This window comes from Zonotrichia leucophrys, chromosome 5 (genome assembly GCF_028769735.1).
Source record: "Zonotrichia leucophrys gambelii isolate GWCS_2022_RI chromosome 5, RI_Zleu_2.0, whole genome shotgun sequence".
NCBI classification, from domain to species: domain Eukaryota; kingdom Metazoa; phylum Chordata; class Aves; order Passeriformes; family Passerellidae; genus Zonotrichia; species Zonotrichia leucophrys.
In genome coordinates, this window is record NC_088175.1 from 17,057,466 (window position 1) to 17,072,294 (window position 14,829).

General features: G+C 40.8%; 1 protein-coding gene across 3 annotated transcripts; it reads right to left on the reverse strand.

The window, feature by feature from the left end:
* Positions 1-5,312: 5,312 nt before the first annotated feature.
* On the reverse strand, positions 5,313-14,614 carry CIPC (CLOCK interacting pacemaker). Of its 3 annotated transcripts, none has more exons than XM_064714383.1 (4): positions 14,492-14,614; positions 12,427-12,601; positions 11,354-11,523; positions 5,313-7,900 (listed from the first exon to the last, which is right to left on the reverse strand). In XM_064714383.1, exons 1-4 carry the CDS (start codon positions 14,606-14,608, stop codon positions 7,022-7,024), a joined length of 1,341 nt encoding a protein of 446 aa, XP_064570453.1. In that variant the 5' UTR covers positions 14,609-14,614; the 3' UTR covers positions 5,313-7,021. The 3 variants fall into 3 exon arrangements, with proteins under 3 accessions (XP_064570453.1, XP_064570456.1, XP_064570455.1); XM_064714386.1 differs by lacking the exon at positions 14,492-14,614 and adding an exon at positions 14,388-14,474; XM_064714385.1 differs by lacking the exon at positions 14,492-14,614 and adding an exon at positions 14,109-14,322.
* Positions 14,615-14,829: the final 215 nt, after the last annotated feature.

The following is a 14,829-nucleotide window of genomic DNA, read 5'->3' on the forward strand; positions in this document are numbered from 1 at the left end:
TGTTAGACAGTCAATGCTCTTGGCACTTGTAGAACATTAAGTGTGAACACAATTGCCAGTATCAATTTCATGCTGTTGTGTCTGTGTAAGTTAGAGAAGTTCTCACCTGGAGCTTGAGTGCCATGGAAATGTATGAAGATCCAAGAAGAATTGAGTGCTACTATACTTGTTCTCATCTCAAACAGAAAATGATCTCAGGCAAATTGAGGCTTATTTTTAATTATATTTATATTTTGAAGGGGCCTAAGATGGATGCAATAGCCCATTTACTGAAAAATTATGTGTAAAGGACTGATCTTACATCAGAACAGGGTGTGATAACGAAATTACAAAAGCATGTCCAAAGATAATCTAAGCTGTGGAGGACAATGGAGTGTTTTCCTCCCTTCCCCATACTAATATGAGAGGTAGGCAGTGACTTGTCGTTATATTTTATGAGATAGTGAATGTCTTTGTGGCTACTGAGCACTTGGTTGTTACTGAGCTGACTGCCAGAGCAGTGAGATGAAGCAAGAATGTGGCACTCCTCTGAGGCATTCATCTGCAGATGAACAGATATCATAATGTGGAAACAGAGAAGTGGTATCAAGGCATCCTGGCCCCCTGGAATTGAAGGCATCCATCTTCTTCCACTCACCCAACAAAGCTCACTGATACACATGCCACATCAGATGGCTCTAGTATCTCAGGCTGGTAGGTGTTTAGATGCTGAAGAAGCAGTGGAATTTGAAAAACAACAAGCCTTAGAAACTGCAATTATCCTTCCCATAACTCCAGTGGCTCCAGGATCAGGCAGAGGCAGTTCATCACTCTGCTTCTCCTAACACCACTTCTTTAAGTTTGGCTGTGGAAAAAATTGAACGGGGTAACAATTTTAACGTGCAGGCACATTTGAACTTTGCATCCCAGTCTTTCAAAGAAATAGAGGCTTTGGCCATGAGGTGCATGTTCAGACTGCCCAGCTTGTTTCTGAACAGCTAGAAGGTAGTCAGAACCATTAGTTTATTTGTGCACCAACATCTCACTCTCAATGCCGACACCTGTCTTAACTACAGTATCTCAAGATTCTCTGCCCAAACGCTGCTACTGCACAGGACCAGGAGCACTACAGCTATAGACCTCAGTGCAGTTACTTGCTTTCCTCTGTCCCAGTTTGGGTTGGCTGCAGCTCCCACTATGCATCTGGAGGCGTTTCACTATTTAGATGATTACCATCAAGCTCAGACTTTCATCCTTGCACAATAAGGATCAGTTTGCAATTAAATGTTTTGGAATGCTTTCTGGCCATTTATGACACAACTAATCTCAGCAACCCCCTTTCACAATGTTCTAAAAAAGCATTAATGTGTAAGTGTTCTACAAGCATGGTTAGTGATAGGATGTTGAAAGCCATTTTCAGTTTGATACAGACTATCCTATTCTGACTTCTGAGCATGTTTGGATAGGTATAACATTATGATTTGCATGGGAGATAATATTTAGCAAGAACACAAAACAATAGGCATTGCTAACATTCACCCTGGGTAAAACAGCTTTGCCACTGTCCAGTCGTATTTCACACTTTGCACACTAAATGCTGCTCATTTCACTGCACTGAACTCTGCCTCTGGCAAATGTAGAACAGGACCTATCCAGAACCATAATGTCCTATGCCAAACAAAATCATTGATTTTTTTTTTAAGCTAGATTTTTTAAGGTGAAAAAATGGTATTTGTACTGACTAAGCCAGCAATCTTCTCAGGAGAGGCTGTTTTATCCCCACTTACTTGAGATCTATTAGTCTCCTCTGCCATTGCAAACAACTGAGCAGTTTTGATTGGCTATGTTGGCTTCTGCATCATCAGCCTGAGGTGGTGGAACCACTCATCAAAGCTGGGGTCCTGTTTCTTGTACAACCCAAAACAGTGCAGGTGAAGGAAATGAAGGTTTACCTCATTTCTTTAGAGAAATAACATCTTCCCCCTTTCCCACAGTCCAGACTTACTTCCATAGTGCTTGAGATTCAGTGAAAAATGAATGCTAACACTGAAAACAATTAAGCTTTAAGCCAAAAGATTTTTCATAAAAAAAAAAAAAAACACCTGAGTTTTTCACTGAAAACATACAGATTTTTCAAGCAGTCCTATTTGTTAAAAACCACTAATGATTGGTTGCCTGTCTGTTACTGGATTTCTTAGTCCTGGCCTAAGTACGTGGCCTAAAAAAAATCCATACTACTGTATGGAAAAACAGTAAGATTGTGTTAAGTGAGCATGGTAAAGAAGCATTTCAGTTCCCATTAACTAAATTAATTTAATCACAATTAGAACATGAAGAAAACAATTAAGAATTTGATGAAACTCCCCTTTTGGCCCTGGAAAGTCCATTTCCTCCATTTCTTAAAATGTATGAGATGCAGAAGAAATCTTTGCTGGCAGGGCTTCAATTCAAGATAAAAATTATAACGCTGCAGTGCACAATGGCAAAAGCATTTCACAAAAATTCCTGTTGAGCAATTAGAAAAAAGATGTATTATTCCCCTCAGATCATAAGAGTAGCTTGATTTTAACTTCAAAAAGTAATTCACAACATTTCAAACAACAGTTATTACGCATTTTAAATTAAGCAAGTCTGAATAAGTTGTGACTGAAAATTTGACAGAGCTGATTAAGAAGCTGTCTGGACCACCAATACTATTTAAATGAATTTCCCACTTCTAGGAAAGATTTCAGCGGACTGAGGTGGGGAAGAAACTAATACAGCATCAGCTTTTCAGTAAGTAGGTAGACTAATTTAAATTGACATAGCAGGAAACGGAAAGAAAATAATGGAATAACCCATAATTTTCGATCATTCCAGAACACAGAAAGCAAAACTAATTGAAATTAATAAAGCTTACAAGAAATAGGGCTGGTCAGATAAAATTGACTCCTTATATTGATCAGCTAAAATTCAAAATTGGTTGAAAACAAAGCCAACACACATAGTATTTCTATTACTGATTGGCATTTAAAAGTGTGCCACATGACAGACTGAAGCCAGATTTATACAAAATTAACTGTCTGGGATGAAATACGTTGCAACCATGGTTTCTGAATTGTATACAGACATCCATTAAGCACAACTGTCTGTTCTTATTTTAAAAATTCCTTCTTTACTATAACGTTATTTAACATTGTTTTCAGGAATAGAAATACAAGATAAAATTACCTTTCAAATCTCATCTAAAGATGAAAAAGTTTCAAAGGAGAGAAGCAGAGAAAACTAATGAATACAACTGGCCACTTCCTACAAACCAGCTTGCTTTGTTTCCTGGCTGCAAACTGCATTCAAAGGAATGTAGAAACACACAGGGGTTCACCAACCACAGGAGCAATAGGCACAGGGACTATTTATATATCAAATCTGATATAACTTTATATCAGATATATATATCTGATATAAAGTTATATATAAAGATATTTATATATCTTTATAAAGATATAAAGATGTCTTTATAACAGCCAAGACTGTTATAAAAATGAGGTAGAGGAGCAGTAGATAGAGTTGATACTATACAATTCTTTTAGCAGTCCTGCTTTGCTATTAGTGCTCCAATTAAAAATGCACTTAAATTATTGTAAAGGATCCAAAGGAGAGTGCCACCAACACAGGATCCAGAAGACTTGAGTCTATTTACTTACTTTTAAAAAGAAAGCTGAAGAGTGACTTGTTCAGTTTGAAATTGCCTACAGTGAAAACAGCAATGTCACTCCATGCACTTCAGTTTGGCAGACAAAAGACAAAAGATCTGACAGCTGGATATGGAAAGATGACAAATTCAGGCTCAATGTAAGAGGCATGTGTTTAATAGTAAGTAATTATACTTTAAACAATTTGGGTGGATTCTTAATTGTAGGAGCTTTCAAATCAATGCAGGATACTTCTTCTAAGAACAGCTTTAGTTCAAACAAGAATTTGAGGAAGTCTTGGAAACTGCTCAGCAAGAGAGCAGACTGAACACATGGTGTTTCCTTCTGCCTTCTGAATCAGATTACACTGGAACTGTTGAATTTTTCTCACGCAAGTACCTCAAAGGAGGTAGATTTAAAAAGGGAAGAGAAGCAGGCATGAGCATTTTGGACACATAAGACCAGGCAATACAGTTGGGACTATATGGCTGCATTACACCACAACCTGAAAGAAGAATCACCTAGGTACAGCAAGGGTGTAAAATTGTGTAGATAGGGAGGGACCCTACATTTTTGTACTAGAAATTATGAAAATGAAAGCAGGAACAGCATGCTATGTTCAATCTAGTGGATGCCAGAAATTTTGCATGCCAGGAGATTGCTCAGCCCAAGCCTACAGGGGTACTGTTTCTTTCAGACTGTTTTTATCATGAGAAAGAAAAATAAGACAGATGCAGTGCACCTGAAAGAATTCACGTTTTTGGCCTAGGTGAAACAAAGGTGAAGATGCCCGACACGCTGCAGATAAACTTAATCATGTAAAGGAAAAGGTAGTCAGAAGAGGCAGAAACCTGAGAATTTCCTGCTTGAATTGATCCATACTTTTGTGAACATAAAATTTGCAAAGACTGAGTTTCTAGTCTCAGGAAATAAAATTATTCCAATAGATGGCACTCCTTTTTGCATATAAGGCCATGAGATTCACGTTGTCTTGTCTGGTGTCAAGCTTTGAACAGAACCTCTTGTATCTTAGGAGAAGATCTCATGCCATAAGGCTGCTGGATGTTTTGAGCATGACTACCTAGTTCTCCCTGCAAGTCACGTTTGAACAAAAAAAACCAAAAAAAAACCCACATAAAGATGGCCACATTTTGAAGAAATGTGTTTTGGTGGTATACAGATTTAGTTGGAGAATGTTCTTCAAGAGAAGAGAGTAACATTTTTTACTCCAGTAATTCTTCCAGTAGCCAAGATTCTTACTTCACAATTTCAAAGTTCTGCATACCCAGCTGACAGGATTAAGACACAGCGTAGGAGTTCACCCTGCACAGACGGTGAGCATAATGTACAGTCATCATGGAGACAACAGCTCAGAGATGGAAAAATCCTCCCAGGTTGTTCATGACAGATCTATGGCAGTGGTCACCCACGACAATGTATTTTTAGAGTTCTGTACAGCCCATTTCTATGCATGCTCCTCCCAGAGACCCTTTAATTCATAGATACTGTTAAAGCTCACATGACTCACTTCAAGGAGATACATCATAGTATCACTTTTGTATCTGCACTTTCCCACATGGGCAACATGCTGATGTGGAGCTGTATTTAAAGCACGCTTTGGAACCAGGGACTTTGCAGTTCAACAGCACTAAATAATCCATAAACTTTTTCAAGTACATACTTTATTTAATTCATATTTCACAGTCAACTTCTGTAAAGTTTTAGCAAAAAGGTCATGTTCTATAACAGAGGTGTTAGGCTACTGTATTCAGAGCTAGCAACGGGCTTTGAAAGTACAGAAAATACCTGCATTCCAACTAGAACAGTAGAATTTCAAAAAGATATAGTAAAAGTAATCAAAAATATCAACATTTATTAAAACTTAATACAAAAACCAGTCTTTCTGACACATCAAGCTACCCCATTTGTAAGTTTTCAGCAATAGCTGAAGTTGCAGCAGGCCATTTGATTGATTAGACCAAGACTGTTTCAGCTAACTTCTTAACACCAAATCTTGCTGCTTTGAGGATCAAAAGAAACTGTGAATTCACTGCTTACAGTTTCCATTCAGAGGCTAACACTTCTGTTCAAATTTACTGGACCACTTTCAGATCCTGCCCAGAATCTGGACTTATCCTGGTCCTGATGTAGTCAACTAATTTTCCAAATGCATTTCCAAGCTAACCTATTTTATTACATTGCAGCCAAGAAAGGAAAGCCCTTATTGTTTTAAAGCTTTATCAGGGCTCCCAGGAATAAAGGCAGCTAAGAAAACGGAACAGAATGGTACCTGATGACACATTTATCACCAGAAACCTCTAACATCCTTATTTTTTTATAGATGTTGAGTTAAGGTTTCCCATTATCCAGGGATATGCTTCCTAAGGAGCCCCAGATTTAAGTATGAGTTCCAGAGTGGATTTTTCTAGTTCAGTAAATACTATTTAAGTCTGGACTGATGCCCAGTAGGAGATTTCTAACCAGCTGCTGAACTTTATTCACAGATTTATTGAACATATATTTATACAAATTACACCAGCAGAAAGGCCCATTAGCTGTAAGCACACCCACTTCAGCCCACCCTCCATACTGTCAGAGAAAAAGTCCATGTGGTACTATAAGGACTATGAGAGATTTCCACCAGCTAAGTCTCCCTAAGTCAAAGGGTACTGCCCTGCAAAGCAAGTTTTTCATTCCTTTATACTCTATTAAAGCAGTGGATATAGAATGGAGAAAGTCACTGGTGGACTCATTTTTCCTTGTCTCAAACAGCTACAATAGGACTTCATTTTTTCTGCCTCCCTTTCATCTCTACGTACCCTGAGCCCATCATCTTGTTTTCTAGGGCAACCGCTTCCTAAAAATACATATTCTGAACTTCAAATTCTCCTCTCTATTCCATTTCTCTAAATAAGAAAAATAAGGAAGGGGATGGGAGAAGGACTTCTTTCACCTCACACCAACTCCCTTCACCTACTTGGAAGTGATGATGGCCCAACAGTGGGGCCTGTTCTGCTGCTGCACTCTCAGAAACAACTATCTGAAATGGGAATAAGAAGATGGTTGCAGAATACTGCAAACAACTGTCTTCACTTCAAGAATGGAAACATGCCAGCAGAACACATACAAACTTCTTCAGACCAACGAATCACACAGAGTGAGCATGAAATTCAAGGTCACGTTACAGTACTAAGTACCCATTCTGCCTGGAACCCACCATGCTATTCCAGTCCCACAGCCGGCTCTGAAGACAAATTGTTAATGGCAATGCAACGCTACAAATCTTGGACTAAAAAAATGCTCAAGTAGAAGTCTGAGACAGGAAAAAGGAGGCACAGAAATAGCTTGACCAACAGCTATGCACATTTTTACTACATGTTGGGATAAGTGGGGTCTTCGAGGTTGCTATCAGCTTTATCAGATCCTGTTAGGGATGCTTCTAGCTCTGCCCATGACTGTGGAGCATTGTTCTTTATTGCCTCTATGAAAAGCTGTGTTTGGTGCTTCAGCTGGTCCAGCTCAGCCTGCGTCACCTGGTTCTGATGAATGAGCTCCTTGGTTTTTAGGGTGATCTCCAGCAGTCCCGACCTGCGCAGCACCACCAGCGTGTTCTGAAAGCGCCTGCACTTGCTTTGCTGCTGCAAGAGCAGCTCGGGGGTGCTGCAAATCTCCTCTGGTACCAACGGAGGGCTCCACACTGCAGCAGGCACCGCAGCCTGTGACGCACTCTCGCCCTCGGGAAGGGTGCACTTTGCTGCCTGCAGAGCTCCAAAAGGCAAAAGGGGAGTCAAACCTGGCACCTTCTGAGCATCGCTGGAAACACGATGAAAACCAGGAAGAGCTGACAGTTTTCCACTTGTCACCAGTGCTGAAGAACTTTGCTGGCTAGAATCCTGAGGGGTCTTAAAGCTAACTGGTAGGTGGGAAAAAGAACTAGTAGGCAAGCCTGTGCTCATCAGTCCAGGAGAAGCCTCCATCTTGGGTGCTTCTGTGCAGAGTCGTTTATGGCAAGTGGTTTCCTGACATTCTTCTAGATCAAAGGAGTGATCTCTTTTGCAGGGCTGTGGTGCTATTTTGGGATAAGAATTCAGGATGGGTAGGTAATTAGTGGAGTCATTTCTCTTTTTCCCAACAGGGTGAGGACTAATGGGAGGTGGGATTGATGGACGAAGAAACACTAGCTGTGGCTGAGCTGGAATCACTTCAAAGGATGGCTGCACAGTCCAAGACTGGAGCTGTGATGAACTGCCCTGGGAAGCACAAACAGGGAAAAAACCACAAGTCTTACAGAAGTGTCGTAGAAGATGATAAAAACAAATTTAAACAAAACAGGTGGACTGTGCCATTTTTCTACATTTGATATATACTGTCCAAATAATGTGTGAAGAGTTTTCTATCAAACTCATCCTTCTCTTTTTCTGACAGTGGAGTGTAATGCTGGAAATAAAGCTGTAACCCATAATCCTTTTACCATGCAACAGCAGATGTATGTAAAAACAATTCAATCTGAATTTATATATGCTTTCCTAAGTGAGGATTACAGTGCAAGCTTATATTGTAAAATGTTCGTTAAAAGTTCGACCCAGACTTAGGGTCAAATTACAACTGCACAGGAAAAACTGAAAAATAATTAAGCTTTCTGTTATGAAATATCTTAAGAGCCAAGGAAAGATTGCATAGACTTTTTAGGAACAAATCAGGCTCCCTCTTTCTGGAAAGGTAGCAACTCAAATCTTTTCAAACCTACTCTTATAGCAAGATTTTGAAATGGTTATTTAAGATACACAACAGCTGTTCAGGAAGCCTTGTAATTGGAAGTACAATTTCAGTAAATTTAAAACTATATAACAGAAAAAAAAAAGGCTGAATATCAAGCAATGCAAGGAGAAAAGCCTGCAGTAAGCCCAGAGGAGTTTAACTTCATATACCTCTGGGGAAACAGTGTGCACTGATAAATCTTAAAAGCATTTCATTTCAAGAACAATGCCCAAGGCTTTATTCCCTCCCACGAGCCATACTCTGGAATATAGGGGAAAACATCAATTTTTACAAGACATTACCTCTTTTTCCTCCAACACCTTACTACAGATCTTCATAAGATCTTCTGGCCAAAAACATGTCTGCTTTTCTCCAAAGACATCAAATGGTCCAGTAAGAGACACTATTTCTGTCTAAAGCAAAATCTCACTTCTTGATCTATTTAAGCCATCACTGCTACAATTATACTAATATATTGTCAGCTGCTTTTCCAATTCCTTACAACTTGGAACATAACTGGTAGGCCTGCTCTGAAGGCACAGTTTTTAGCTACCACAAATATATATTATTATTTTTAGTCTATATTAAGTAATCTGAAATCCATATCCTTTCCACCAGTCTCATAAGTTTTAAACTGGCAAACACTAACATGCTTTGCTAAAGTCCATTCCCCCAGTAAAGGACTTGGAACTTACCAAAAGCAGGTATTACCCACTGATTAGGACACTGAGACTTGGAGATAAGATTCAATTACCTACTCTGACACAATGTTTCTTTGGTTCAGTGGGCAAGATGCTTATGCAATAGGGGTACAGAACAGCTACCTGTAAAAATAAATATTACTACCTTAACACAGAAGAAAGAACATTCAAAAGAAAAATATCTGGAGATGTAAGGAGTGAGGAAGCATATAAATACTGTAGCTATACAAACACAGGACAGAACAGGTAGCCTTAAGAAGCAAGGGTCTGGAGCCAGAAGTTGCCATTAACTGCACTGCTGAACAGCACCTAGCACGGCAGAGCCCCCTGTTCATTGAGGCCAAAAGAGCTGTGGTAACTGCTTATCTTGCTCTTGGGTTTCTTCCTATCTCTGTTCTTTTTTCTTTTCCTTCTCACACAGCACCCTGCTCTAGTTCTCCTACTCAAATTCTCATTTTCAGTAGAGAAGGCCACTTTGATTTTACTAACTCTGCAAATTGTGTGTGTTGTTGCATTTTTTAATGAAAGCTAACTTCTTGATGTATCACTGTCACTTGCCTAAAAAGCCATCCCACTTACTGAAGACTTCTACAAGGCTTACAGAAACCTTACCACAATCAGCACTGGCATTAATCACCACCTGACTTTATTTTTTTTTTTTAGCATCATTACTGTTAGCTGGTTACATTGTGAAATTGGGCCAGCAGGTAACAACCACTGTAGAGGATCACAGTGGTTCCAAGATAGAAGGATGATGCTGATGGAAACTGAAGTGGAAGAAATAAACAGCAGTAACTGGATGCTGCTATTTTTTTTTTTTTGGTCCAGCAAGCCCAACTGAGTGCTGTGTTGAAAAGACCACTTAAAAAAGATGACCATCTGAACTAACTAGGCCTAATGAAAAAAGGCAGAAAGACATTTCATTATTATTCTGACCTAGACTTGTTGCTTTCCTTTATTGTAGTTAACGTTTTTCAATTTGACATTACTGTCTTTAATCATATGTAGTTAGATATCACAATGCACTGCTCAAGAGAACCAAGTGACGACATTTTATCCATCTCCAAGCCTTCCTTGCCAAATTTCCTTTCTCCTATATTACCAGGGTTTTTTATATAAATGTAGTTGTATTTTTTTTATATCTCTCTCTATATAAGTTACTTTTTATTAGCAGCTGCTTTTTCTTATTTGCAACACAACTTGGAGTTTAACACTGGAATCAGTGCAGGTAATGTTTTAATTTCTGTGCTCTGGGCCAAAGGCTATCAGCCTTTGGTGAAGCTTGGCAGTTCCTGACTTTACATATAAAAACTTCAGCATTTGTTTACACAGTAATTTGTCCACACATCTAGGAATGTGACTATAAAATAAAATTGTTTCTTGTCAAGATAAAGCACGATGCTCAGAAAGCAGAATCACCTCCCCCATAACTGCATAATCTGTTAAATACTAGCAGGGAATATTAGGTCTTGCTTGTTGTCATAACAGGTTCAGTAGAAAAAGAATCAGGATTTATATTCTTTTTTCCCCTTCCCAGAGTATTCTCAGAAGTACTCCAATAAAAAACATTGAAGAACTTTTGCTCTGCTCCAAAAATTAGTGGGCACAGAGCACGAGGTCTAATAATATGACTGTACCTCTCATACCTTCTGTTAAAATGTTAAAGTTACACAGGGGTCTCACAGATGTGCTGGAGGAACTAAACATCACAAAAATACTGAAGAACATAAATAGGGGCTGTAATTGGTGCAATGTGAGCCATCATATGCAATTAAGTGAAACAACTATTAAAGCAGAATTACCACAGCTAACTTCAGATAAGGATTTAACTTTTTCATTTATAACATCTGGATTTGTGTTTTCCATTGAAGCACTTCTAGAATCTAAGAATGAGGAAACAAACCTATCATCTTACTTCATCATCTTTTTTGAATAACAAACAACAGCAGCTTTCAAAAGCAAATCACCCTTTTCTGTTCAATCTTTGGTGCTAGTCACATAACATTCTTGAAAATGTGTTTTGGTGGGATTCCTTTGAAACAAAGAGGTTTAGGAGACTGAGCAGAGTTTCTCTATTTCACATTTCATTTCAGTGATTCCAGCTGCCTCTCAAAAGAACAGACAATCATACTAGAACTTCTTAAATTACCAATTTTTTTCCTGGACTGCAACAACATTACAAAATCTTTCTTGAAAGGAAAAAATTAAGAACATGCAATATTTTTCAAGACATGTCTTCCCTACCTGCTTAACCAACACATTTTTCATAACAACCATAGGAGATAGGGCAGGAAAGGAGCTGCTTGTGGTCCTCGGGCATTGCCAAGGTCCATCCTCTGCGTTCCAACACAGCGCATTCAGCACATCCTCCGAGTCCGTGTGCTCCATAGCACTTGGGCATTCTGAACTTCCATCTGCCAGAGGCACAATTCAGCTGTTAGTTGTTCCACATGCAACATGCTTACATGCCTTTCAGTTCTAATATTCTGCCTCCTTCAACCAAGTTGCCATAAAGAACAATAAAGTTTAGTTCTGTAATATCAACAGAATTAAGGTTGCTATGACAGCTGTCAGACAGCCTCTAATAAAAGGCTTTGTATTTCAGGTCAGTTCTTATACAGACATTTTCTACCCCAAAAATCTATTACGTTCTGCTCTTTTGTACCTAGTCTCCAAGGGACTGCATAGTATCATGAAGGTTGCATTAGTCTAAAAACTGATACAGGAAAGCACTCCAGGCTCCAGCACTGCCACATCCACAGTTTGCGATGCCGGCATTTGGTGTCTTGAAATTTTATCTAAAACCCAGTGAAGCAGGTAACTTTCATAGAAAGTACTTTTTTTTCTTGTTTAAATGTCATTTTTGCACAGTTTTGTTGAGTACTAAAATGGCACATCATGTCTATGACCTTACTGATGTTATAACCATTACCCTCTGGTTTATCAGGCTCTATTGACAATATGGTCAGATCATAAGAAACACTGGGCAGCATAATCCAACAATTCATTCATCGCTGCAAGAAAAAGTAATTTTGACATCTTCACTTCTAGACTCTAGAGTCTGAAATTATTTCATTAATTCTAAATTCCCATGTCATTCAAATTCACAAGATGAACTCTGTAAATTGGTAATGTTCCACTTCATAAAACTTTGGTGGTAAGATGATTGCAGGTGAAACCTATCTTGCATAGGAAGGCCCTCCAAGGTAATGAGACACAAACTGGAAGGGGTTATTCAGATTTGTTAAACATCACCAATTAAAGCACAGCCTCAGCATGGTAACACACAAAAAAGGTAACATAGTGTTCTTCTAAACCTGAATATCCGGAGTCTTTGTCAGATTCTGCTGCTGCCATACTGGAGCGATGGTTGGAGCTCTTCATTTCCCTCACTCTGCCCAGCAATTCCTCACCAGTGTCAGTAGATGACTGCTTTGTCTGAGTGTTTCCATGGTGCCATGGGCAGTTTTTAACACCTTTTCCATTGAGGAACTACAAAAACAGTTAAGGACAAAGAAAGGACTTTATCTGAATCTAAAGAAAGCTCCATCACTATAAGATAACAATAGCTGCATATCTCCCTTTATACTGCCAGTGATCTAACTGCAGACTTTAAGAAATATCTCAAAAGGCTGAAAGAATGAAATTCAGATCAAAAGCTAATGTACTGGACATGTCTTTCCACCCCACAAAGGTAAAACAAACTAAAAATTAAAGGCTATTCATAAACAACATTTATTTCAAGAACGGGAATTACTCAGGGCATTATTTATCTTACGAAAGCTTTGTTGTCCCAAGGGCTGAATTGCAAAACAAGACAGTTGTGCTGGGTGAAGCTCTTACAATAAACACAGCTGAACCTGCAAAGCTGTGGTTTTGCTAACACAGTTTGTTTCATTCTCAAGAGTAGAGTAAGTCATCAGAGAAAAGAATGAGTGACCAGTGAACACACTGGGGGCTAAAGAAATCTGCTGCTAAAAGAGCAACACATACTGCAATACACTCCTAGGGGAGACAGAGCCTTAGAAATGCCCACACCCAGAATGAAAACACTGAAAGGCCAAAACTAAAAGCTATGAACATCAGAAAAATGTAGTAACATTATGGCCTCCCACATTACATACTTCTTACAACCTTCAGCTGCTTTCTGAAGGTAGGCATCATCCAGTAAGACTAAGTTTCTGCTTCTCTTAAAGAAGGTAATTGAGAAACTGGCTAACGGAAAACTGACAGACTTAAGTGCAGAAATAATTTCTACTATTATTTGCAGAAATTATTTTCCTATAAAGTAACCCACTGAAGTTATGACTCAATGTTAAGTTTTATATTTAAATTATAAAAACAGGAACTCAGGAGTCTACATCATAGTCAGGCCAGCAGTCCATCAGCAACAGTATGCTGTACAAGCTGCTTCAAATGACATTGTAACAGACATTCTGAAATAATCTACACCAAAATCCAAGTTTCTTCTTCAGGCCCTGCCTACTTTGCTATGAAGCGTGCTCCAAAATACCAAGTCTTAGCACCAGCACTGAGTTCTGAAATGGGAATATGACTGTCTATTGCAGGAATGATGGAATTATGGTCAGCAGAAGAAAAGTTCCTCAAGTAGCCACTTGCACCACTTTTACTTTCCATCTTCAGTCACACCTGCCTGCCTGCTAACAGGTACGGAACAAACATGGTTACACAAGCACAACCTAGATGCTATCCTTGCAATGGAAGAAGTGGTTTAAGACCTGACCCACGCTTTCATCACTTAACCCTTTCCAAAACAAATGTATTTTTTAAGAAAGTGATAAGCAGAAATGCTAATCTAAAATAAAACCCAAAAAAACCAAGGCCACCTCAAACCAAAACAAGAAAGAGAACTAAAAACAAAGTAAGAACACCTCATCTGCCAGCTTTGCATTAAGTGAAGCTCTGGGAAGGGCTGACACACCACCTTCCCTCAGAGAAAAAGGCAAAACACCACAACCACAACCGAAAATAAACAAACCAGAAGTGCCACTCCCCCGAGGCACGGGCGTGAGAAACCTCCTGCTCCTGTCCGGGCCGAGCAGCCACCCGGGCCCGGCGGGCAGGACCTCCGCCGCGCACCCCCTTTAGAACCGGGCGCCCACCCCACCGTCCGGGGCAGTCCGTGCCGCTGCTCCCACCCAGCCGCCTCCCGGGCCCGCACGCCACACTCCGGCGGCACGAGGAGAGCCCGCGCAGTCGGGCCGAGCCACTCGGCTGCCGGTTCCGAGCCACCGCCCCGCCACACGGCGAGGCGCACCAGGTACAGCACAGTCCCGGGGCGCCGGGGCCCAAGCCGCCGCTCGCTCACGGCCACGGCCGCGGCCGCCGCTTCCCGCCGGGCCGGGCCGGGCCGCCCCTCACCTGGGCGCGGGGCCGCCACAGCTCAGCCGCGCCGCGCATGCGCCGCACCCGCTCCGGGCACGCCCCGCCCTCACGGCCACCGAGGGGGAGCGCGGCCGCCGCGCCCCGAGCGCGCATGCGCAGAGCGGCCGGCCGGAGTGTGGGCTGTGGGGTGGCTTCGTGCCGCGAGAGGCGGCTCCGTGCCGCGGCCTTGAGGCGGCTCCGTGCCGTGAGAGGCGGCTCCGTGCCGTGGCCGTGAGGGAGCCGGGCAGGCTGAGCGGAGCCCGGAATTCGGGACGGCGCTACGCCTCCCGAATGCTGTACAAAAAAGTACGATTCTTGCCCACACAGAAGGTTAG

What these genes read in the sequence shown, in the direction of transcription:
- CIPC (XM_064714383.1), bottom strand. Translation starts at nt 14,608, where the DNA reads ATGCGCGCTCGGGGCGCGGCGGCCGCGCTCCCCCTCGGTGGCCGTGAG. An exon ending in TGTGGCGGCCCCGCGCCCAG is followed by an intron (nt 12,602 to 14,491) that starts GTGAGGGGCGGC and finishes CTGTTTTTGTAG; the next exon opens with TTCCTCAATGGAAAAGGTGT. An exon ending in AAAATGTGTTGGTTAAGCAG is followed by an intron (nt 7,901 to 11,353) that starts GTAGGGAAGACA and finishes TGTGCTTCCCAG; the next exon opens with GGCAGTTCATCACAGCTCCA.